Source organism: Typha latifolia, chromosome 6 (genome assembly GCF_019914945.1).
Source record: "Typha latifolia isolate L0001 chromosome 6, TyphaL0001v2, whole genome shotgun sequence".
In the NCBI taxonomy this organism is placed as follows: Eukaryota; Viridiplantae; Streptophyta; class Magnoliopsida; order Poales; family Typhaceae; genus Typha; species Typha latifolia.
The window spans coordinates 2,798,135-2,822,956 of record NC_133091.1 but is presented as its reverse complement, the minus strand read 5'-3'; the positions used below and the strand labels follow the sequence as shown (position 1 = coordinate 2,822,956).

Sequence of the window (24,822 nt, the reverse complement as noted above, 5' to 3'; positions counted from 1 at the left end):
AAAAAATATTTAATCTGCATCATAAATAAGTGAAATGACACAAATAAAATTATAGACTTAATCACAAAAAAGTAAAATATAATTTCTCCTAAAAATTAAGTAATAGGAATATGCACAAATCTGATTTATGTCTCTAGATTTCATTATCTAGCGCAAACTTTAATTTTGTACAAAATTTATTTTCTTCATGAAAATTTAATCAGGATCTTCCAACTTTTTCTATTTAATAAAAAAGGCTACAGCGCTCACCAATTATTAAAGGGAAAATAAGGGAAACTAATTCATACATATATGATACATAAATAGGGACATTTTGCAACAAAAAAATCTAAGTTTTTGATAATAGTAAAATTTGAGCTCTTGAAAATTGAGTGCTTATATTTTTCAACACCAGATACACACATTTTATATAATAAGGTGCACAAAAGTAAAATAAGAAATGTGCACAAGAGCTAATTTTAATCTTACTATTTTAAACTTTTTTAAAAAAATTAGGTGCAAATACACCTATAAATATAGTATTTATATCACTAAATAATACACTTGTCTTCTCTCAAAAAATAAATAATACACTTATCTTCAGTCATATGCAGAAACAGAAGAAAAAGTGTTGACAATAAAACGCTGATGACGATTCAGAACAAAATTTAGAAAAATATTTTTCCACTATCAAAATCATCAATGTACATGTTCCTTCCGAAGTTCTACGAATTATAAGACCTATTATCACAAATTCACCATATGAGTTAATGAAAGGAAGTGACATAAGGTTTGCGTATAAACAAAATTGACACAATTGGATTCGCTCAATTTACTCTATTGGAAAACATTATGAACTGACACAGATGGGTAATGAAAAAAAGGATCGGATCAAGGGCAAGGGTTGGGATATTTCGCATGAACTTCATTTATCTCTTCCAATAAGTCTTCTGTGAGGTCAACCTTAGTGGCTTCGAGAACCTCCCTGAGCTGCCAAGTCTTAGTTGCTCCAAATACAGCACTTGCAACAAGAGGATGTTTCAAAACAAATGCTGCCAAGGAAGTCACAGGAGAAGGAAGATTAGTTAAAAAGCAATAAAATATAACAATATTGTGGTATACTTTACTGCTATGATGCTATCAAACAGATGATATTTTTTACTTTGATAATATGCACAAGTTGCACAAGTCCACTCTTGGTGGAGTAGCCTGGCAACTTGTGTAAACGTCAAAAAATTCAGGTAAACTTCAAAATTGCTAAATTTAACTGCACATAAATGAGAGAAACTATGCAAGATAACAAGACAGAAAATATAAGGCTTGGACCTATTTGCATGTAGATAACAACTAACGTTCCTCCAATGAGAGTTACTTGACATACCAACTGCAAGAGATGCGGGGGAGACACCATATTTTACAGCAATCTTTACATATTCCTGCACATTTATAAGAACACAATTTAAAGAAGTTTCATCAGGAACTTGGTTAAATATCTTTTAATATAGCTGGTTAATTCATTTAAAGAACAAGCACTAATTCTCATATCATGAATTGTCGCATGCAATGAGCTTAGCAAGTGAATGGGCGGACCAGGTTAACTAGCATGATTGAATAAAGCAAATTCACCCAGTATAAATAGAAGCTTTTGAAACAACATACTTGTGACTGAGTTCATGAATAAAATAACCAAAACTGGAAAGCATTCTTAGCTAGCAAATCTGAAATTTCCCAGATAAAGTGTAACAATCACATAAGCATCAAAGTTGAAGAAAATACAACCATTTAATGTGATAAATTAGCACTCCAAGGTAATCATTAATACTTGATACAATATCTTATTTCAATAACTAGTGGACTACACGTACAACTCTACAACTTCAATAATTCTGAGATCTAGGAAGAATAGAACTTGTTCAGTTTCAGTTATTCTTTCAAATTTTGCTCATATTCTGTCTGCCATAATAGATTACACTCACCTCAACAGCTGCTTTCACCGTCAAGCTTGAAAGGTTGTACCTACATTCACCTTCAGAATACCTTCCTGGAAAAATCAAAGAGATAACATGAGCGCAAGAACATAATGTAAGAATCAGGTAATAAACAGGTGAGTTTCAACCTTTGAACAGATTCATCCGTGCATTAGATGGGCCCCCGCTGCATGAGTACTTCCCTGAAAGTATACCCATGGCCATTGGGCTATAAGCCAACAAGCCGATTCTGAAATATTATGCTTAAATAAGTCATTTTCAAAAGTTAATCATGCAAAATCTGAGTGACATTAAAGATGTCATATCTAGGTACTTCTTTCATGAAACTGAACAAAGAAGTGAGTAGATATGTTGCGGAAATGGAATGAATATACAAGCATCCAGTATATCGAAAGGTTATAGCTTTTATGTGTTTATCCCTATATTTAACTTCCCAGTTTTCCTAGACTAATATTCTAACATTAGATTTTGGCAAATTTGGTAGACAAGTACATAAAAGGAGCATTTTCACTACCTTGAGTTTATACCTCAATAAAGCAGAGATTGATGAGAAATGCATAAAGAATGAGCAAGATAGTTAAAAACTCAAAATTGGCAAGTGTTTCTGGTATGTTGCATCATTGCAATATAAGGATTACATAAAAGAAAAACTCTACATATATGGAGATGATAAGAAAAAATCTACTTTGTAAACTAGATGTCAAGAAAATTCATATGGAAATGCTGAGAATCACAAAGATGTAGATGCCTTCAACAAAAGACCAAAACTGAATGCTAAAATTGAAGGGTTAACAGAACAATTCCATTAATCATTTTGACTTTTCGAGTCACATGGTATGCCATGGCAATATCTCCATTGCACATCTAAAGTAAGTTAAGGTTTTACTTGAAATTCTGTTTCAATGACATGCAGATCTAGTACTCCTGTTTGAAAAAATTCTGTTCTTTCCACTATATTAGTAGAAAGCCAACAGTAATAGTAGAAAATACAAAATTGGCAGGGCTTGCCTACATTAATATTTCCTTTTTCCTTTTCTTTTGCCAATTCAGCTCTAACTTGGATAACAAACATATAGACTATAAAAAACTATAACAGAGATTGCAAACAAAATCATGGTAACAGAAATACCTCTCATGATGGCAGCATTCTGCTAATCCAGAATCAAAATTCCGGCAAAGCAAGTTATATGAGTTCTGTCAACAAACTAACACTTAATAACAGAAAAGGGAAGAATGAATTCAGTTGCTATAGAATTTGAAAAAGGAAAAAGAAGAAAAATCTATTACCTGCAATGATACTATCTTACTGTCAAGCTGAAAATTCCTAGCAAGTTGTAGGAACTTCATTACCCCATATGGTGTTTCATTGCTAAGACCAATGTATCTGATCTATCAGTACAATATCTGGTTGTGTGAGTAGCATAGCATTTTCTCTTGAACTGATCCCTCATCCATCGATTAATGTAAAACAACATGCCTGAAACACACCTTACCAGCATCCATAGCTTTCCCAAGGACATCAATTTGCTCCTCTATATCTATTGATGTGTACTGTCGATTTGGATCATACTCGGTATCCCCAAACATTGGAACATAACTACATGAACAATACAGGTAGTTAAATTTCCTTTATCTGAACTAACACTTATTAACTGGCAGATTCCCCAAATAGTCAAAGAGTATCTACCGATCAGGCCAATGGATCTGGTAAAGGTCAATGTAATCCGTGCACAATCTGACCAAACTGCATCAAGACAAAAGAAATAAAGCATTTGGGCTTTTCTATCTTGTTCTAGGATGAAAAAATTCAGAAGAAGCAGAGGAGAAGCATCATTTTCCAGGACATGCTTTTGAGTATTTTAAAGAGCAGTTATATCGGACATGATTCAGATACTGCATGAAAATGTATGCATAAAATAAATTGCATGCTACTGCCTCCACATGACTGCATGCGGAGTTTTCATTGCCACCATACTGCTAAAGCAATCACTAATTCCTGAGTGCAATGGTATGATCACTATGGTTATACAGATGCATATCTACACATATGTGTGTGTTGTGTGTTTGAGAGTATATACCTTGGTTGGCCTCATTGACCCAAGCACTACTGTGGATAGCAGCCAGATGCATTGGATCTAAGCCTATTTGATTTTATGATTAAAATCAGAACCATACCTAAACAATTTAAATTGTTATCAATATACAAATGGAAACTCCATTTACCTACTCATCCTATCGAGGAACTCCTACAATAGCAGATGCAGTTGCTAAGGAAATGAAACAATATGACGAATTTTATGAAACACTTATAAAAAAAAAGCAACAATCTAGTTATCCATATCAGTACAACTAATGGAGCTTTGGAATACAATGAAGTAATGATTCCTTCCAAAACAAGAACATACACATTGGCATCTGAACTATGAAAAAAAAATGCAACTAAAATAGATTGAGAAGGAACATATAGAACCTGTTATCAATGGCATCTAGGATGTTATTAGCATCCAAAGACTTAGGCCCCCCACGTATCCATGTCATCTGGCCAGATGGACCGGTAACCTATAGGTAGAGCATATTATTTACCCTTTTACAGCAACATTCTATGCAAGGAAAAAGAATAACAGAAAATTCATTTGATAAGGTAGATATTCATATTTTCATATTGCATTTTGATGTGTATACTCAAAGATAGAATGCTTAACAAGCAACTATGGGACTATTAGCATAACCACTATTATTTGTTAGCATTGTGGACCATTAAAGCGTGCTTTGAGTATTCACTTTGCGACTGATGTTTTTCACGTTCCATTACTACATGTTTCCATTCTTCAGCTATACATGGCTATATTCATGTGACTCCCATTAAAAAAGGGCAAAGAGAAGTACATTATGTTGATTGGAAAAGCTTTAAGCTTTAGAATAAGGACAGCACAAACTCCCAATGTTCAGTTGCCACCATAACAGCCTATTTGACTAAGGAAAATCTTGAGTCACACATACAGCCACGTTTTGTTGTCAACTCACATAGCCACACCTGCCAGCAACAAGATGACTAGTCCCTGTACGGCGCTAAACGGTCCTGTTTAACACTTCGGTTCGCCCAATACAAGAACTGCAGCCCAACCTAGCTAAAGGTTAAGCCGTGGACTAGCCCCTGTGAGGCCCCTCTATTTAACTATCATACCCCCTTTTCTTTATCTCCCCCCATACCTTCATCTCCAAGCTGGGAATGATTGACCTTCAGATTCAAATAATAGCAAAATTTTGCCACAGCAAATCAACAGAGCAAAGGAATGACTTTTTGCAGGAAAGCAGAGAAATAACTAGAAATGAAATAAGTTTATTTTCTTCATCCCTAGAACCAGTACACTTAAACTTTTCCTTTTTCTTGCAACAAAAGATTGAACTATCCACAGCATCCAAAAGGATCAGATTTCAGTAAAAGAAGCAAAAGTCACAAACAACTCAACCTTCGTCGCCAGGACGAGACGATCACGGGGGACCTTCCGCGCGCTCATCCAGCAGCCAATGTACTCCTCGCTCCGTCCTTGAGTCTCTCTACGCTGCGGCACCGGGTACCTTTACGGAGAAGAGGAACAAAAAGAGTCAACCGTGGATAAATTGGATGAATCTTGAAGGACTCAAGAAGAAATAAGTCCAAGAATGAGAGAAGATGGATAGAAAATGAGCTAATCGATTACATCTCGGCGCTATCCAGGAAGTTGATGCCGGCTTCAAAGGCCTTGTCGAGGAGGCGGAAGGACTGCGACAAGGTGTTCTGCTCCCCAAAGGTCATGGTACCTGAGATGGAGAATAGTACATATACAATTATACATGAAGGTAGAGAGAGACACAAATAGAGAGAGAGATACCAAAGCAGAGCCTGGAGACGGCGAGATCAGGGGCGAGGTGGAAGAGAGGGAGAGACATTTTTCTCTATTCTGAGGACTGTGGGTTTATCCTTGCGTTCTGTGTGGGTTTATCCTTTAAAAGAGATTGAGTTTTTTCTTTTGTATACATATACCCTTCAAAAATTTCTTATTTACTTATATATCCCTCGTCGAGTGTTGATATTTATATGTATACCTTCTGAAAACACATCGTTTTTGTATGTAATCTTTTAACTAAAGGTAATTTTATCTATTTTCTATTTAATTATTGGGACTCAACTTAAAAATTAATTGAGAGGAACACATGCACACGATAATTAAATCTTCTTAACTAATATACTATTTTTCTTATGTAATACGATTTTAGAATGAAAACTAGTACCAGATATGAAAACTGATTATTATAGTCGTTGAATTAAGATTTTAATTTTTAAAGATGCATTGAAATATTTGTCATATAAATAACATGTTCTTAAGGAGCATATATGTGAAGTTAAACTTTAGAGGGCATACAACCAAATAATATATTTTTTGAAAGGTCGCAAAAAACCCTTCTACATAATAGTCAATAAAAATTTGTGAAAATCTCATCCAAAACACCAATCTTTTGCCTTTATTATCCAAAACAAAATTAGTTATAATTGCTCGGCAATTAAGCATTTTTATTAAGGCTACAATAAAATAAACCAGTTTTAGTATTTTAGATGCTATATATTTTGGTAAATAAATTTTTAGTCTGATCAAAATCTTTATATATCACTAGATCTTATCAAAAATATTAGGAATTTAAGACATTTCATCTAGATTATCTTGTGTTATGATATCAGTAGCATTACATTGTTTTAACCCTTTTAAAATAATTTATGCAAGTTAAAGTAGTCTTTTCACCATCTTCGTTAGGATTTAGTTGTAGTTAATTAGATTAGATCGAAGATGGTATTCTTAAAAGAGTTGGATGATTTCAATGATAATATTCTGAAATTTAACCAATGGTCTATCTTTATTTTGATACAGCATGTAGGGAGTCCTTTTTTCCGCACATTCAAACACAAGACTTCTCAACTGTGTAAAATCTCATAAATATACTTTCATAACTTGTCCATCCAATTATTTCTGTAAAAAAATGTCACATAATTTAGATATAAGTACTGTAGAGAAAAGAAAGAGAGAAAGATCAAGTATAAAATGATCATTTGGCATTTCCTTTACATCTAAAATTGGACAATAAGTTAATGGATCGAGATGTAACTAACCTTCTCCTTATAACAGCAGCGAGAAGAAAAAAAAAGAATGAGAAAAGACATGGTACACCAAAAAGTCAATGAAGCAAGAGAAGTATAACAATGTGAGTTGAACCTTTACACCATCTGAATTACTAGTTACTCAGTACTCCAACTAAAAGAACATTGACTGCCATTTTCATTACATACTTAGTATGAAGAATGCATTCAGCGTCACTCCTTCAGAGATTGATTTTAGCCTACATATATCAGATGCAAAAGGAAATATAAGTTGTAGATGTTTCCATTCAATTCAGACAGGAAAAGGTGATTAAAAGAGATTGTGATCAGAATCTATATAAATAGTCTATTGGATCTCATGTTTAGAAAACAAATAGTAGTCTAAATCCTAGGAATATTGATCCTGCCAAAGTAGTAGCTAAGAACTATGAAAATCACTAACAAATAATACAATAAGTCCTAGATGGTTGTCTTCAAAATTATCCTGGTCAATGCAACCAAATTCTGGTTAAATCAGAAACCGTTTCTTCCTTTTACATCTGAAGTTGAACTAGAGAAGCCCTGACTCGATCGTCTTCTCTTGTGGGTCCTCCATGTAGAAATGGTGTCTGGCAAACTGCTCTTATCAACTCCACCTTCACCTTCACCTTCACCATTCTCCTTGTTGCGCAGCACAAATCCAATCTTCAACTTCCTTGGTGTTCGGGTCGATATGCTGTCACTGTTTTCGTCATCTGCCATGTCTTTGCTTACATTCCTTTGCTCAAACACATTTTGCCTTACCACATCAGGAGCGGCAGTCTCATCTCCATCAGAAGGGTGTTCTTTCCTCTTTCCTCTAGTAGTCATCTTTGACAGGTCTTCCCCATCTTCCACAGCCTTCATCCACTGAACGTCACTTAGTGAATCAGCATACACCACCTCTTTACGATGTCTCTTTCTGGTTATCTGATTACTCTGGGAATCTAGGCCTTGATTCCCTTTAGTCTTGTCCTCGCTATGTTTGGGATATACCCAGTCTGGCACCTCATTTTCTTCCATAAGTCTTGATCTGTATCTTTCCCTTTGCCGCCTCTCCTCATCCATTTTCTCAAATAATCGAAACTCCTCATCATTCCGGGCTGCCAGGCGATTTATCTCTCGTTCGCTCGGAACATCTGTTCCTAGTGAGCTTGTACCCCTTCGCATGATTTCCTGCAACATTTCTCGCCTGTCCTGTGCTGCAGAGAGAAAAATGAGATCAGTGCCTACAAGTTAGAATTCAAATTAAATATAAAAGGAGGAAGTTCATTATGTGACATCATTTAAGTAGACCAACCAGTGGAGGTAGTGTTGAACAACCCAGCCTGGATGACCTTAGCATCGATGCCCATTTTTTGTTTTGCGCGTTCTAATATCTCCTCTTCAATAGAGCCAACACTAATCAACACAAAAACACGAACTTCCTTCTTCTGTCCAATACGATGAGCACGATCCTCTGCCTGTTGGTCCATTTGAGGGTTCCAGTCACTGTCAAAGATTATAACAGTATCTGCAGTCTGTAAGTTCAATCCAAGACCACCAGCACGCGTGCTAAGTAGAAACATGAAGTAAGGAGAGTCTGGAGCATTGAATTGTCTGAGTAATGTCCCTCTTTCTTCAGTCTTTGTCGAACCGTCAAGCCTAAGGTACTTGAAATCATAGAGCTGCAAGTAGATTTCTAGAATATCAATGAGGCGTGTCATCTGGGAGAAAAGCAAAACTCTGTGACCAGCTCTCTGCAACTTTGGAAGTATACGATCAAGCAACTCGAACTTTCCTGATGCTCTAATAATCTGTTCCTTCTGCCACATGTTATATTCTCCCACAAACAGGTACGGATGGTTGCAACACTTCCTGAGCTGCATTGACAGATTCTGGAGGGACTTGGATTTCATGCCTGTGTGAAAAAGATAATACAAATCATTTTAAAAGATTAATGATAGAAAAACCAGGGCTACAATTAGTAACATGGTGAAGCATGCTAAAATTCATTTTTATGTGAAAGATCTTTAATTTTCATTTTCTACTAATAGTAGTAGAAATACAATATCTGAGATTGCAACAGAAATTTCTCGTTTCATTCCAAGCTCCAAGGTTAGGAAATATATGATGTGTTTGGTCATCTGGTAGCTTAAGTAACGAGTTAATCAAAATGCTTAAAAACAAAGAACCAGCTTATTTCACAGCCTAGGAAATAAACCAATACCTGAAGTTTCAGAATATCAAAGCATGCAAAATGAGATAACACAAAATTCCATCATTTCTTCTCAACTATAAAAGAAAATAGAAAGTACTTGCAATATAGGTAGGTTTCTAGCTATTTTGGTCTACACAGTTAAGGGGAAGTCCTTTTGGTATTTCAATATAGAAAAAAAATTATTTTACTTTCTCCCTATGTTACTTCTATAGTTCTATTAATATCCCTAAACTTTTAGCTTATCCAGAAGAATCCTGCTTTTTGAAACTACTGTCTAACAAAACCCCGCCGTTAGTTTTCCTCAGAGTAACAATGGCTCCTAGTTAAAGTAACATAGGAATTCTGCATTACTTTAGTACACCTGTAATCAGCTCACTGAAAACAAAATGTCCTAAAGAGACAGACCTGTTTTAGTCTGCACAAGCCATTTAAAGATTTGTTAACTTTAATATTCCATCCAGAAAAGCTAGCTAGGTTTTCTCCAAGATTCTCCTTCAAACTTGGAAATACCATCAAGCTGTTTCTTGACAAATACTAGATCAATTTGAAGCCTTCATCCTCCTCTTCTATGAGACTGAGAGGAGATTGGTCACAAAGCCCCATATTCCTCAAAATAACCAAAAGTAGAGAACCGGTTCAGCTTTATTTTCTCCTGAGCAGTGATCTCTCCTAAAACTTTCAACTTGACATCATACTATCATTCATTAAAAATGTTGACCCCTTCAAATCCACCCATCCCCACCTACCAAATGTTCCTTCAATTCTCAAAATTGGATGCTAGGAAGATATGCATGTAACAATGGCATACTTATGAGCATCAATACCAAGCATGTATTTTAGCTTTTCATAAACATATTGATCTCCTCTTTCTTTTCTTGTTAAGGTGATTTTTACTACATTCAAAAATTTATTGAGCAATTGAGAGCTAAGAAGGAGAGATAATAAATGAGTCTAGTATACCAGATTCTAGTCCAACCCTTCCCATGTCAGTGACCTGCTGATAGTATGCTTTCTGCCAAGCAGACAAATCACATTTTAGGATAACTTGTATTTTGCTAGGAAGAAATTTCTCGACCTCATCCTTTTTCCTTCTCAGAAGAAACGGCCGTATAACCTGAGAAAACAAATAATATCATCAGTTTGCAAGGCCTCATAGAAAAGGAAGCAAATAATAAGCAATGACAGTATAAGTGATTACTTGATGCAAACGTCGTATAATTAACAGTTCTTCCTCATCAGTGAGAGAGACATCACAACGATCTGCAAAGGGTGCATTAAACCAGTCTTCGAAGTTTTCCACTGAATTGAAAATGCTGGGCAAAAGAAAATTTAGCAATGACCATAACTCTTGCAAACTGTTCTGTATTGGAGTACCAGTCAACAAAAGTCTACGACGAATTCGATATCTGCAAATAAGAAAATGATTTCTTTTAAATTTTACATACAGACAGGATAACACATTATAACATGAGATAGAGCCAACTGAAAAAAGCTACTAAAGGGGTGTTAAGCATGATAGTGGAGATAATTCTTATAAGCAATTAATTACAAGTACGAAACCAGATTAAAAAAAATAGAAGCCCACTGCTAAGAAATAGAAAAGTCGAAAGTGATAGAAACCATAATAGTTCCCTCCAACTACAAAGGGATAGAAAGGTAATTTTAGGACTTCTATTAACGACATCTAAGGAGTTATAACATTTCAAAGGTCTAGGAGGATATTTGTACATTTTTATAGTATATGGGGGCAAAGTGATTCATAGTCAAAATACAGAGAGGTAAAATGTAATTAAGCCTTAAAAAAAATCCTAAGGCCAGTAAGGTGCAGGGTGCACATTATTAATATGCTGATTAGCTGATGGAACATCAGGGCAGATGGAATTGCTTGAGCCTTGTAGATGGCACACATGGATGGGTAAGCATCATCGTAATACAGACAGAATCTGAACACCAATAATATCTCAATATTGATGTTTTTACTAAGACTGAAACTGAAAGAGGCATGGTGCTTACTAACGAGTTTCGTTAAGTATATGCCATCTATAAAATTGAAAATTTCTCCTACTTTATTGATAGTACGTCAACATGTGTGGCTGCTAACTTGCTATTCTATATTTTATTTAGCGTCTGCTCTTGACATTCTAAATTTAAGAAAATAATCTTCTGCAGTTACACCAAACTGAATGATGACTGGTAATAAGAATACAGAAAAGGCACAGTTTTGAACCAAAGTTGATATACTTAGAAAATGAATTAAGTAGCAGCATACCCTCCTCCAACTAGAGTACGAGAAAGAGCACATTCATGGTTTTTTAGGCGATGTCCTTCATCGACAATCATATAATGCCACTGAACTTTCTTTAGAAACTTCTTATCCTTCAGTATTAGATCATAATGTGTTATCATAACATTGAATTTCTCTTCTCCCAAATACTCTTCCCTCATTGATTTCCTTTCTTCCGGGCGCCCATCGTAGAGAAAAGTCATGATACTGAGGAGCAAATCGACAGGTCACAAAAATATATTTATGAAAAAGAAAAGAATACTCTCCACCTTCAAAATCAGAAACTGTACCTCGGTGCCCAAGTAGAGAATTCATGTAACCAATTAGGTAACACAGCCTTTGGAGCTATTATCAAGTGGGGTCCACTGACTCCTTTGTTTTCTATTAAGTATGCAATCAACGCTATGGTCTGAATTGTCTTCCCAAGACCCATTTCATCAGCCAGAATACCATTTAGATTGTTGTTGAATAGAGAAAGCATCCATTGAAGTCCTTCTAACTGGTAAGGTCTTAACTCCCCACCCTGAAGCATCGATGGCTGTTCTGTCACCTACAAAGTTATTCAGAAAAGGAACCATCACTAACAATGTCTATTGACTCTATTCAGTACATCCCACACTATGGTGGAGGGTTTCTATAATAAAAATTAAAAGTAAAAGAAAGATAAAGCAAAATACTTTACTAGATAACTAGAAGCCAATAACTATAAAATCATGGTGGAAACATGAAATATGCTGCTCAATGTCAATATGAAATCATGAAAGTTAGTAGTGATATTGGCAAGTAACCAACTTTGATCTAGGACTCATAGGGGAGAATAAATAAATTAATTAATTCTTAGGCTGTGCTTGGAAGGGGGATGAAGCAACTTTATCTCCCTAGTCCCTATGTCTCTAGGAGTCTAGAATCATTCCAAACAAGTTGCTTTTTGAGAGGAACAGCATAGGGCATAATTGCCATTTTGAAGAAGTAAAAAAAAAAAACATGTGCTTTTTATCCTTTGCCCTATGGCAAATAATTCCACCCAAAAGGCCAAACTATTTTATCCCTCTATTTATCTCATGATATCCTTGGCCTTTGACCAATCAAAGGAGTACGCTTGGGATATGTTACCCCAGTTTTTAAGCCTTAGAGAGAACATCCACATCTACATTTGTAATTGCCTCAAAGTTAGTTTCATGGCACAATCCTGCCAAATTCACATTTCTGTCAAGCTGTCAGCATCAAAAACAACAAGGGCACAAGTTGTAGACACAGTTAAAAACTAAGTTTTAGCTCCTGCCTCCATGCATCACAAACAGGGAACAATGTGTAAACTCTTTTTTCTCATTCCATTTACCTCAATAATATGCTTATAAGGAAATGTTTTTCCTTTCCTAAATCCCTGAAAAGTGCATGTGGCAGTCTAGCTACTCATTCATAACATATCCTAATGCAGCTTAAATGATTTTCCAAAGTCACTTCCTTACAAAACTAGTATTATGTAAAAAATTAGGTTGGTTACACTTAAGAACAAAAAAAAATTCCACTCATTGAAGCAATACTATGAGATCAGGTCTTTAATTTGGTTAAAGATAGAAAAACGACCAAGATTGCAGGGAAAGTATACACTATGAAAAGACAATCTAATCGGACATCAAAAAGAACATGCCGGATGTGACAATTCTAATCTTGAAAATATATATAGGTGTCAAACTCAGAAGTTATTTGCATACCTTTTCCTGAATTGAATGAACAGCAGAGTTGTACTGCCTTTGGCCTTCTAGTAAATCACTTGCCTTTACATTCTGAGCCGAATCACCAGTGCCAACGTCAATGTCATCATCTAAAGACATCTCCCCTGGGGTTTCACTTTTGGAGAGAGAAATTTGTGAGGGATCATCAGATTCAGACCCTTTCAAAGCTTCAAGCCCATCATGATGCTCAGCATCTTTTTGTCTCTGTACAGCTGCTCCAAGGCAAACAAGAAGCTCATTTGTTTTCCCAAGGAGCATTTTCAATCGCTCATTTTTGCTCTCTTCTACCATCTTCATATATGCTTCTTGGTCATCTGCTTTCAATGCCTGAAACCGTACCTTTTCAGCACGCGTAATACGTTGCCTTGTCCTCATATGCCAGCCCTACATTGAAGTACATTAGATACTTTTCAATGTTTTAAGCAACTGATTATACCACAAGAAAGAATGCAAAAGGCAACATCAAATAATGAAATATCAGTCAAAAGGGTGGTGGTATTTGCTAGTTCAATATCACTATCCTAAGAAGAATCCTTCCAGATTAAAACCCACAAACAAAACTAACTGCTTGGACATTCAGTATTACAAAACATGGTGATACAGTGCAATTTATATCACAAAGTAAACAGATCTACCAAATGTATTTTCGTCACACCTGGATCCCATCATTCCTCTGCCTTCTTCGTTTCAAAGCAGCTTGCGCTTGCAGTTGAACCTCACGTGCAGCATTCAGAATTTCTGCAAAGAATTTCCTCTTTCTAATTTCAGCTTGATTCTTTTCCTCCTCTTCCAATCTTGATATCCTCTGCACCGACGTTATCAGAAATAAGAAGATTTTAGCTTTCAAGGAAGGATCTAACAAGCAGAAAAGTTCCAAGAGATAATGGGGCTAAGCAACCTCTGTATATCTCTTCTTTCTATGACGGTCATCAACATCAATTGCAAAAGAATCTCCAATTCCATACATGCTAAAAGGATGTCGCAGCCGCATCATTCCCCAGTCAAACAATTGTTTGTCAGGATTTTGGCATTTCTCATGTAACCAATATTCAGCACTCACATCAGACCGTACCTTCTTTTGTAATTCTAATAACTGGAAGAGGAAAATATTTATCAAAGAAGAAGGAAAAGGAATGATTAATTATGTCAACCTCTCCATGCTGAAGATAATGGCAAAAAAGAAAATCATAAAAAATTACAGAATGCAGTTTTGCATGTCAAACAGTTGTAGACCTTAACACCATATAATGATGTCTTAACTCCGCATGAAACAGCAAGCAGAAAGTACAAAATATGTTTATATCTTGCTAATCTCAACTTGGCATGTGCAACACAGATTTACAGTTTGGATACCAAGATTCAGTTTCTAACACCTTAGAAATAAAATATTGGTTCTTCAATACAGACTTTCTAGAAGTTCTCAAGTATGATGGAGCATCAGATGTCAGTCTATCGAAATTCTAATGGAGCTAAACACAGATTAGAGTACAATTATACAACCACTCTTGGAATTGTAGTTAAACCAAATATCATTCTGTAAGTTAACAAGCTAAAAACTTGAGCAGGTTAACTGAAGATCAGCTTGATCTGGATTAGTCTATCATTTTTAGTTTTTCAAAGTATCTATTGATGCACATTTAACTGTTTTGATAGTGACAGTTGATAATGACCTGACAGAACTAATAAATCCCATTGACTTCTAAATGTGAAATAAGAAGTTACAAAAATAGATGCACAAAATGGCGAAGGATCTAGAACTTACTTATTCATTCAGAAAAATTAGAAATGAGGAGTAAGAACTAACAGTTTTCCTAAGACAGGATATATATTTTGCAAATATTGATTTCAAGTGTGCCAAGGATAATAATGAAACATGATGAATTCTAAATGTAAGGAAAGAAAATGATACTTGAAATGTTTTGCATAACAAATAAAATTAGACGATCAACATAGGCCTAGTTCAGGACTCCTAAGTAGGTTAGAATTTTTTTCAAAGAATTGCAATGTTACAAGTTAATAATATTAGGATGTCATCTGCAACACCGAATGACTATATGAGACAATGATCAGATAATTTATTACAACATCCATCTGATCTAATTGCTAAACAAGAATTATTTAGTATAAAACTAAAAATCTATCAAGTATCGCTGTCGACAATATATCTAGGACATATAACATATAGTCATATATAAAAATAATAAATGGCTTAATTGGGCCACCATAAGTTTCCACTACAAAGAAATAAGCTTTAGATCTTGTGCTAAGTTAATTACCTTCAAACCATACAATTCAAGCAAGCACTTTGTTTGCAAGTCCTCGCCTCTAGTTGATGGTAAAACTGACACAGAAAAGTATAAAATCAGCTAAGCAACTAAACTTTCCACAAAAGAATATTCTTTTTACAAAAGGTTAGGGCATGCACAAGTAATTTGTATAAAGAATTGCTGATGAGGACAAGGTCATACAAATTTCACTATTTGATTCACAAGAACTTGATGAATTCAGATTGGAAGTCAATCTTACAAACTGATCAAATATTCTTGAATGGCATGAATTAGAGATGATCTGACTAAAATATTCTAAGTGAAAGTGATAGTAGCGTATATGCAGTGAAAGTGAGGATTTTGATAGTCACTAGCATTTTGAAGACAATATTCTTAGAAAGTTGAACATTTTACTTCATATTTTGGTACAACAAATCAACAATAACTGTCAAGCCTCTTCCAATAACTTAGGCTCCACTTTATAAATCCAGCATTGTTAGAACTTAGGAAGAAATTATGTCTACATACATATATAGAGCAAACTTCATCTTTTACTCAAAACGACAGACTACATACCCTTCTTAGTGTGGGAGCCATTGCACATATAAATATTATTAAGGCCCCAATTGTAGCTCAATAATCGGGTCCTACCATCCCATAATAAAGTTCATAGGTTTTATTCGCCATGTGAATATTGGGGTTAGTATTTGGTAGACTTTTCACCAGGCCTTAAAGCCAATAACTTGACCTCATTGTAACTCATTTCTTGGAAGGGTTAATTTCGTTGCCCAACCTATATATTTAGGAGAGTTAGCCTCTTTATCTAGTTTATTATTAGTTTATGGGCTCATATCTATAATTCTATATTTAAAAAAAAAGTGATTCACTTACTTTCTCTATCAATAAGTCCTAACATGTCCTATCCAATAGCCTATTATTAGCATGTGGGCTTATGACTTATAATTCTATATCAAAAAGAAAAAACGATTAACTACTTTCTTTATCAAAATGGCCTATCATGTCCTTTCCAATTACTTCTGTCTGATACCTACCTGGTCTTCCTACAAATCCTCTCCCTTGCTTGCTAACTCCTGAATAAATTGACATGCCACTCTAGTCCTAATGACACCATTATGCAATCCCAATTTGCCAAGCCAAACCATTTGAAATTAAATTCTCTCATAGCCCTCGTGATGCTACCTTCACCCTGTAATCAGATGTCACTGATACGATTCGGACTTCACCGACGTCGTCTCGAGTTTGGATTTACCTTAGGATAAGATTGAGTTTTAGGATAAGATTGTGTTTTAGGATAAAACACAATCTTATCCTAAAACTCAATCTTATCTAGGTAAATCAAACTTCAGGCCGTGAAATCGACCGCTCATATCAATCCACCACGCTTCCGCAACCTTGTCCTCAAGGTTTGAAATTTGGGAAGCGATCCATGATGTCTGTCTCGATCGTCCTAGGCATCCCATGCAAGCGTGCCACTTCCCGAACAAAAATTTCAGCAACCCTTTTTGCTGAAAACGGGTGAGACAATGTTATGAAATGTGCATACTTGCTCAGTCTATCCACCACAACAAACACCACCGATCTGCCAACGAGCCAAATCGGAGGCACTCAAGCCTAGCGGGCTACTGCAACCACTACCGATACCAGAGCGTATTTGGGAGGATATCTCCATGGACTTCATCGAGGGGCTGCCGGAAGTTCGAGGACAATCGGTGGTGTTTGTTGTGGTGGATAGACTGAGCAAGTATGCACATTTCATAACATTGTCTCACCCGTTTTCAGCAAAAAGGGTTGCTGAAATTTTTGTTCTGGAAGTGGCACGCTTGCATGGGATGCCTAGGACGATCGAGACAGACATCATGGATCGCTTCCCAAATTTCAAACCTTGAGGACAAGATTGCGGAAGCGTGGTGGATTGATACGATTCGGACTTCACCGACGTCGTCTCGAGTTTGGATTTACCTTAGGATAAGATTGAGTTTTAGGATAAGATTGTGTTTTAGGATAAGATTGAGTTGTTGGTTAGCCTATAAAAGTATGTGTAGGGCAACCAAAATTAGGAATTGATTATTGAGAATTGAGTTTGCCTTGCCTCCTTCATCTTCTTCGCTCCCGTTCCTCAATCTCCCCGGCGACGCCGCTTCTAATCTCCCGACAGGCCAATCACCCTAGTCCCTTAGGAGTGGCCCTCTTCTCCCCCTTCTTCCAATTTATCCATCACTATCCCTAACTTTTCCATCATCCATAACCCTTCCACCATCACTTTTACACCGATGCCACCCCATCAACACCGGCCCTCCACAATCCACCATTACCCGTGATTTCGTGCCTTCATCCACGGAATCCAAAAACAGAGTATCCTGACGTTCGTCTACTAAACGAACGATATCTCGAGATCCCCAACTCCGATTCGCCCGAAACTAGATCCGTTGGAAAGCTCTTTTCCGGGCCTACAACATATCAAAATTTCACGGTGATCCAACGGCGGGATATTTCGGGATCTTATCTTAAAGTTCCGTGCAAGATCGTAACAATCTGGTATCGAGCCATAGCACCAAAAAGAGGGTTCGTATCAAGCCGGTATCGAGCCTATAGCCGAGGAAGGATCGTATCAAGCTGGTATCGAGCCACCGTTCCTCGGACAAGCGCTTCCAATGACGACCACCAGATCCATGGCTGCACGGCGTGATGATGAAGAAGAGATTCTCCCAATAGAGGAGGAAGAGACGATTGCGGGGACTTCCACCCGCGGAACCATCCGATCTAATCGGAATACGGAAGAGCCTAGCGTTCTATCCATGTTGGGGTCTATTTCGAGCAGATGGCCATCAACCACCGATGATGATGGAGATGATGCGGGAACTACGGGCGCCAAGGGAAGCAATGTCTAACGGGAAGGCACCATCGACCCCACGACGCGAGTCCACCCCCTTGAATCAATCCTCACCGGTTCAGCCTTTGCAACCACAAGAGCCGCTGCTACCACCACCCTATGGGCGAGAGGCAAGCAAGGATGGTTACACCAGACCCGGTTGCGGTGAACCCATCCGACGAGCGAATCACCATGGAGACCACATTGGAGATCAAGATCCATGGGCGGGCCGATACGATCCGGAACCACGGCGAGTTGATCTAAACCGAAGGAGGGATCATCAACCCTTCATGGTGCATCCTCCGCCGGTTAGACAAGGAGTTGGGCATGATCCGAACGAGACAACGGCATTCGTGGACAAGTCGTGCGTCTCGAATTCCCCAAGTTCAAAGGTGGCGATCCAATTGATTGGTTGTATAGGGCGGAGCAATTCTTTGCATACCAAGGTACGGCGGAAGAATACAAGGTGACGCTTGCAAGCTTCCACATTGAGGATGCGGCGCTTCATGGGTTTCGATCAGCCAATGCCATTGAGACCATCGAAACTTGGGCTGAATTTTGCGCCGATATCACACGGCGATTTGGAGTATCGGGCTATGAAGACTTTGATGCTCTCCTCTCAAAGACGGTTCAGAAGACCACGGTTGGGTCATACCAAGAAGAATTTGAGAGGATTAGTAGCCGATGTCATCCACCATGGACGGATCAAAGAACTTCGCAAAGACCTTCATCTCCGGGCATGCGGGGTGACATACAAGCCGATGTGAGGGCTTTAAGGCCTAGAACCTTAAAGGAGGCCTTCCAAGATGCGGTGCTTATGGAAGACAAGCATAGAGCCATGAAGATACACTGGAAGCGTAGTTGGACAAGCCAAGGAAGCCGCACTCAAGCTCTACCAAACATAGCGGCGGGAAACACTAGCGGAGTACCAAGAGCTGCTACGGCATTGATACCTCCTCGAGCACCCTTGAAGCCATCCCAAGATGTGAAGTACGCACCTAGAGGTCCGGGCGAGCACTCACACCTCGCCCAAGTAGAAGAAAGAAGAGCCAAGGGCTTATGCTTCCGTTGTGATGAGAAGTTTGTACCAGGGCATCGTTGTGCTAAACCGATGGGATCGGTGATGCTCATCGATGGATTGGAGGAAGCGGAGGATGAGCTTGCAGCCAAAGCGCGAGATGTGGCTGGACATCGAGGAGAAGAAGTTGAGGAGCAAAACGTGGAGGACGTGATAGCTGAAATCTTCCTCCACGCTTATTCGGGGACGGCGGCGCCAAAGACATTGCGGGTGAACGGAGTAGTCAAGAAGACCACAAAGAGAATCTTGATTGACACCGGGTCCACCCACAACTTCATTGACAAGAGGCTCCTTAGGAAGATTGGGCTCGAGTCGGAACCCACGGAAGGGTTCGATGTGACGATTGAGATGGCACCACCTTGCGCGCGATTCTATTTGTGGAGGTGCAGAATTGAAGGTGCAAGGCCAAACTTTCACATTGGATCTTTATCCATTGGCCTTGCAAGGTGCCGATATTGTTTTAGGGACCCAATGGCTTCGGAGCTTGGGGCCCGTGACCTTGATTTTATAAGCCTCACATTGACCTTTTGGAGAGATGGTCGAGAGTGTTGTTGGATGGAAGTAAACCGCTGCTTGAACTTTCAAAAAAAAAAAAGAGCTCGCTTCTTTCTCGGCACCCACTTTTCCTTTCTTTTCAGATCTACGAAGAGCCGGTGCGAGAGGATAGTGATCTGGTCCGACTCATGGAGGAGTTGAGAGCGAACCCCTCAAGCAACCCCGAGCACGAGGAGCGCAATGGGTTAGTACTAGAGCACGGGCGAATCAAGGTACCCCGAAACGAAGAGCTACGGAGGCTATTGATGGCACACTTCCATGATACTCCTATAGCAGTCATGAAGAGGTATTACGTACTTACAAGCGGCTGGCCCAAAACTGTACTTGGACCGGGATGAAGACGGACGTGAAGAAGTATGTGCGTGAATGTCAAATCTGCCAACGAGCCAAATCGGAGGCACTCAAGCCTAGCGGGCTACCGCAACCACTACCGATACCGTGAGCGTATTTGGGAGGATATCTCCATGGACTTCATCGAGGGGCTGCCGGAAGTTCGAGGACAATCGGTGGTGTTTGTTGTGGTGGATAGACTGAGCAAGTATGCACATTTCATAGCATTGTCTCACCCGTTTTCAGCAAAAAGGGTTGCTGAAATTTTTGTTCGGGAAGTGGCACGCTTGCATGGGATGCCTAGGACGATCGAGACAGACATCATGGATCGCTTCCCAAATTTCAAACCTTGAGGACAAGGTTGCGGAAGCGTGGTGGATTGATACGATTCGGACTTCACCGACGTCGTCTCGAGTTTGGATTTACCTTAGGATAAGATTGAGTTTTAGGATAAGATTGTGTTTTAGGATAAGATTGAGTTGTTGGTTAGCCTATAAAAGTATGTGTAGGGCAACCAAAATTAGGAATTGATTATTGAGAATTGAGTTTGCCTTGCCTCCTTCATCTTCTTCGCTCCCGTTCCCTCAATCTCCCCGGCGACGCCGCTTCTAATCTCCCTCGACAGGCCAATCACCCTAGTCCCTTAGGAGTGGCCCTCTTCTCCCCCTTCTTCCAATTTATCCATCGCTATCCCTAACTTTTCCATCATCCATAACCCTTCCACCATCACTTTTACACCGATGCCACCCCATCAACACCGGCCCTCCACAATCCACCATTACCCAGGATTTCGTGCCTTCATCCACGGAATCCAAAAACAGAGTATCCTGACGTTCGTCTACTAAACGAACGATATCTCGAGATCCCCAACTCCGATTCGCCTGAAACTAGATCCGTTGGAAAGCTCTTTTCCGGGCCTACAACATATCAAAATTTCACAGTGATCCAACGGCGGGATATTTCGGGATCTTATCTTAAAGTTCCGTGCAAGATCGTAACAATCTGGTATCAGAGCCATAGCACCAAAAGAGGGTTCGTATCAAGCTGGTATCAGAGCCTATAGCCGAGGAAGGATCGTATCAGTCACTTGTCATCATATCATCAAGTTCAGTAACATCAATGATCCCTAAAGTCTCAAAGGCGAAAGTCTTTCTTTTAGAACTGAGGGATTCTGACTCACGATGCAGAAACACATTAAGCAACTCAATTCCAAAAACACCAAAAGAAGTGATCTACCTTTCCTAAGGGAATGTCAACAACTGAGATAAATCAATTGACACTAGTATAACAGCGCATCCCAAGTTAAAGTAAAAGTAGCAGGGACCTATCAAAATGTGTAAATTTTAGCTAATAATTAAATTAAAATCCATTAACCATACATAGCAATGGTAAGTATAGTATATATACTATAGCTGCCGCGTGAATTGGAACTCTTTGGATAGAAATCTGAAATCTAATTAAATATTTACAATTAGATCCACAAAGCATGCTTGGTGTAAATATAAAGCTGACACTCTAGAGAATAAAATGCCATAAGTTATAACCTTCAAGTTCTGTAAGACGATGCTGGATAGAGCTACAAAAACGATTTTCCTTTGTTCTTGTCAATGCTGAACAAGACATGCGACTAACTTGTCGCTCCTCCAGCATTGCATCTTCAAGCTCTTTTAACAAAGTACCACTTGATGAAACCCCGCAACACTGTAAAAGAATTCATTTCAAAAAAAGAACGAAAATGACATCGTGTCTACTAGATAGCAAGATGCATAGGCAATGAAAAGAGATTCAGGACAGAGTGTTTGCACTACAACAAGAAAGTGAGTTTATTCCAGATTCAATCTATCAATGAGCCATAAAAATGGTGTTGCAAATAATGCCAGTCAGTCTAGCATAATATGTAGGCTGAGGCATAAAAGATGAAATAACGAATAAATGTCAGAGTACTTGCATCAATTTTTAAATGACCGATATCTTGTAAGACTGTAAGTTAAAATAGGAAAAGGAAAAAAAAGGCTCCAAATTGATGAAAATTTTCAGGATGATTAGTTAATGCACAGGAGCCATAAAGTCCTCTCTCCCGAATTATATAATCCATCAGAGGCAACCATCTTCTGCTAGAGTTGAACAGAAATGCTGGTCAAGGACAAAAAGTATAGAATAATATTACCACTGCTATGTGCATTCTATTCTGTATTTAACTAGAAGTACATAATGAAAAGAAATTGATGCACTTAGTAATACAATCATGCCAAAGTTCTCCAAATACGGGAAGTACTTTTAAGGACAAGGAGGACAACGAAGTTGTGATTTGATATATTACCGACTACAACCTTCGTTTGAACAAAAGACAAAAAAAAAAAAAATGGAAGATTCAAGTTAGTAATGCATTCCTAAAAATCGGGTCTTCTTTTTCCCCGATTACTCGATAATTTCCCGATCCGAAGCACCCTTTTTCCATTCATAGAGAGATCCAATCGTCAAAATCAATAAAAAGGCAAAACGAATGTCAATTGATGATTCGTGCTTAGTCGGTGATCTTACTGTTACCGCCTCAACTCTCCACCTGGATCGCAAAACCATAAAGCCTAATCTCTTCACGAATCCTCTAATATATTAAAAAATACGCGTTTATCAGCTAAGTTTCAGCACCCAAAAGAAGCTCATTTAGCGGCCAGAAAAAAAAAATCCCCTACAAATACCAGAAATTTCACGAAAAATTAACGTAAAAATACTTTTCGAGAAAAAGAAAAAAAAAACATCTTCCAAAACCCTAATAGATCTTCTATCACCAAAATCACTCCTTTTGACCAAACCAAACACCCAAGAAAGGCAGATGCCGGGAACCTACCGAATCATCTTCGCAAGAAGCAGCACCGCCCCCACCTTCCTCCGCCGCCTCCGCCTCCGCCTCGACCCCCTCCTCCGGCGCCGCCGAGGCGTCTCCAGCGTCATGATAGATGGAGGAGACGGCGTTCAGGACGTCGGGCGGAAGCGGGAGGTTGCGGGAGATGAGGTTGAGTGCTCCGATTAAGGTCTTCGCCTTCTCCGCGACGCGATCCGGTAGAGAAGTATTAGGGTTCTCCACAGAAGTCGCCATTGACAGATAGAGAGAGAGAGAGAGCTCTTTTAGTTCCCTCCCGATTCAAATACGAGGAAGGCAACGGTCGATTTTCTTTTCTATTTTTTTTGTTTTCCTCCTTTTTGATTTTGTAAATTTGCCTCCCTTCTCTTCTCCTCGCTGATCGAATTCGCTCCCTCGCCGTCTCCTCTTTTGTGCTGAAAAGGGCGAAATAGAAATATCCGAAAGAGGAGGGAAGATCCGATTGCTACTTTGTTTATAGTAGCAATATCTTATCGGGTTTGACTCCGCAATGTTGCCCTGTCCATAACGGGTCCGATCTTATTTTTCTAAAAGTCCGCCCCAAGTCCGATGTGGAATGGATTCAGCTTCTGAATCGGATCTAAATTGAATCTAACCTGAATCCAATCAGTCAACCAAAATTTGACCTTGACAAATAGCAATAGGAAGCATACTACATCTTAATCATCACCCATTTAATTAATGGCATGATGATATGCATCCTTAGATCTCTCAAACCTCTTATGTTCAATTTATTTGTGAATTATTCTCATAATATGAGGCAGCCGAGAATAGGATGACAAGTATCTCTCATCTTTGATGTTTTATTTGAAATAGAGTAATGTCGATCCAGACTTCTTATTAGAAACTAGGGATGATTATATTTATATCTTATAAATTATCACCATTTTTATATAAACCTCTATATTACTAAAATGATCTCACCCTCTAATATCATAGAATAAAAAGATCAAAAGATCAAATCACCTCTATATTTATATTTGTGGTAAAAAAAATTCTCTATTTTTTTCTTCGAAATATAAGAGTAAACATGTCGAAACACATAATTTGCATGTAATAATAAAAATTTAACCGAACGAGTGTTTGAGATATTTTTAATTATTCAAAGGTCTATGTGCGACAAAAGATCTACAGAGGGTTGTATCAAAAATAATGATAATTTAAGCAATCTAAGTGTAATTATATTTAAAAACTAAGATTGAACCTGAAAAAAGTTATAATTAACGAAAATAATTTATTTCAGTTTTTCTTTTGTGTATGGTCTAAACTAAAACTAAGAATTCAAACTGTGATCTCTATCACCTAAAGTTACTACATTTTGAGTTATTGAATATCCTCTGTCATGTATCGCAATCTCTAATTAAGAATTTCTCTTCGTAATAATCCCACAGACTTAGGAGGGCAAAAAAATTTCTTTTTGAGGGGTCTATTTTTTTTTTAACTATTTCTTGTTTGGTTGATAACAATTAAAGAGGACAAAGTGAC

The 24,822-nt window shown here is 38.1% G+C and overlaps 2 protein-coding genes across 2 annotated transcripts; both read right to left on the bottom strand.

Annotated features, from left to right (window-relative positions):
- Positions 1-646: 646 nt before the first annotated feature.
- Positions 647-5,925, bottom strand: LOC140791483 (uncharacterized). Its single transcript, XM_073142078.1, has 12 exons — positions 5,840-5,925; positions 5,669-5,768; positions 5,438-5,546; positions 4,438-4,526; positions 3,655-3,711; positions 3,456-3,564; positions 3,255-3,356; positions 3,097-3,161; positions 2,096-2,196; positions 1,956-2,020; positions 1,361-1,415; positions 647-1,031 (listed from the first exon to the last, which is right to left on the bottom strand). Exons 1-12 carry the CDS (start codon positions 5,895-5,897, stop codon positions 871-873), a joined length of 1,071 nt encoding a protein of 356 aa, XP_072998179.1. The 5' UTR covers positions 5,898-5,925; the 3' UTR covers positions 647-870.
- A 1,480-nt stretch (positions 5,926-7,405) lies between these two features.
- Positions 7,406-23,763, bottom strand: LOC140791122 (probable ATP-dependent DNA helicase CHR719). The gene is made up of 12 exons (XM_073141525.1): positions 23,305-23,763; positions 22,001-22,157; positions 15,613-15,677; positions 14,235-14,429; positions 13,992-14,141; positions 13,316-13,720; positions 11,891-12,150; positions 11,586-11,807; positions 10,515-10,722; positions 10,277-10,430; positions 8,417-9,016; positions 7,406-8,318 (listed from the first exon to the last, which is right to left on the bottom strand). Exons 1-12 carry the CDS (start codon positions 23,551-23,553, stop codon positions 7,612-7,614), a joined length of 3,372 nt encoding a protein of 1,123 aa, XP_072997626.1. The 5' UTR covers positions 23,554-23,763; the 3' UTR covers positions 7,406-7,611.
- Between the last annotated feature and the right edge of the window lie 1,059 nt (positions 23,764-24,822).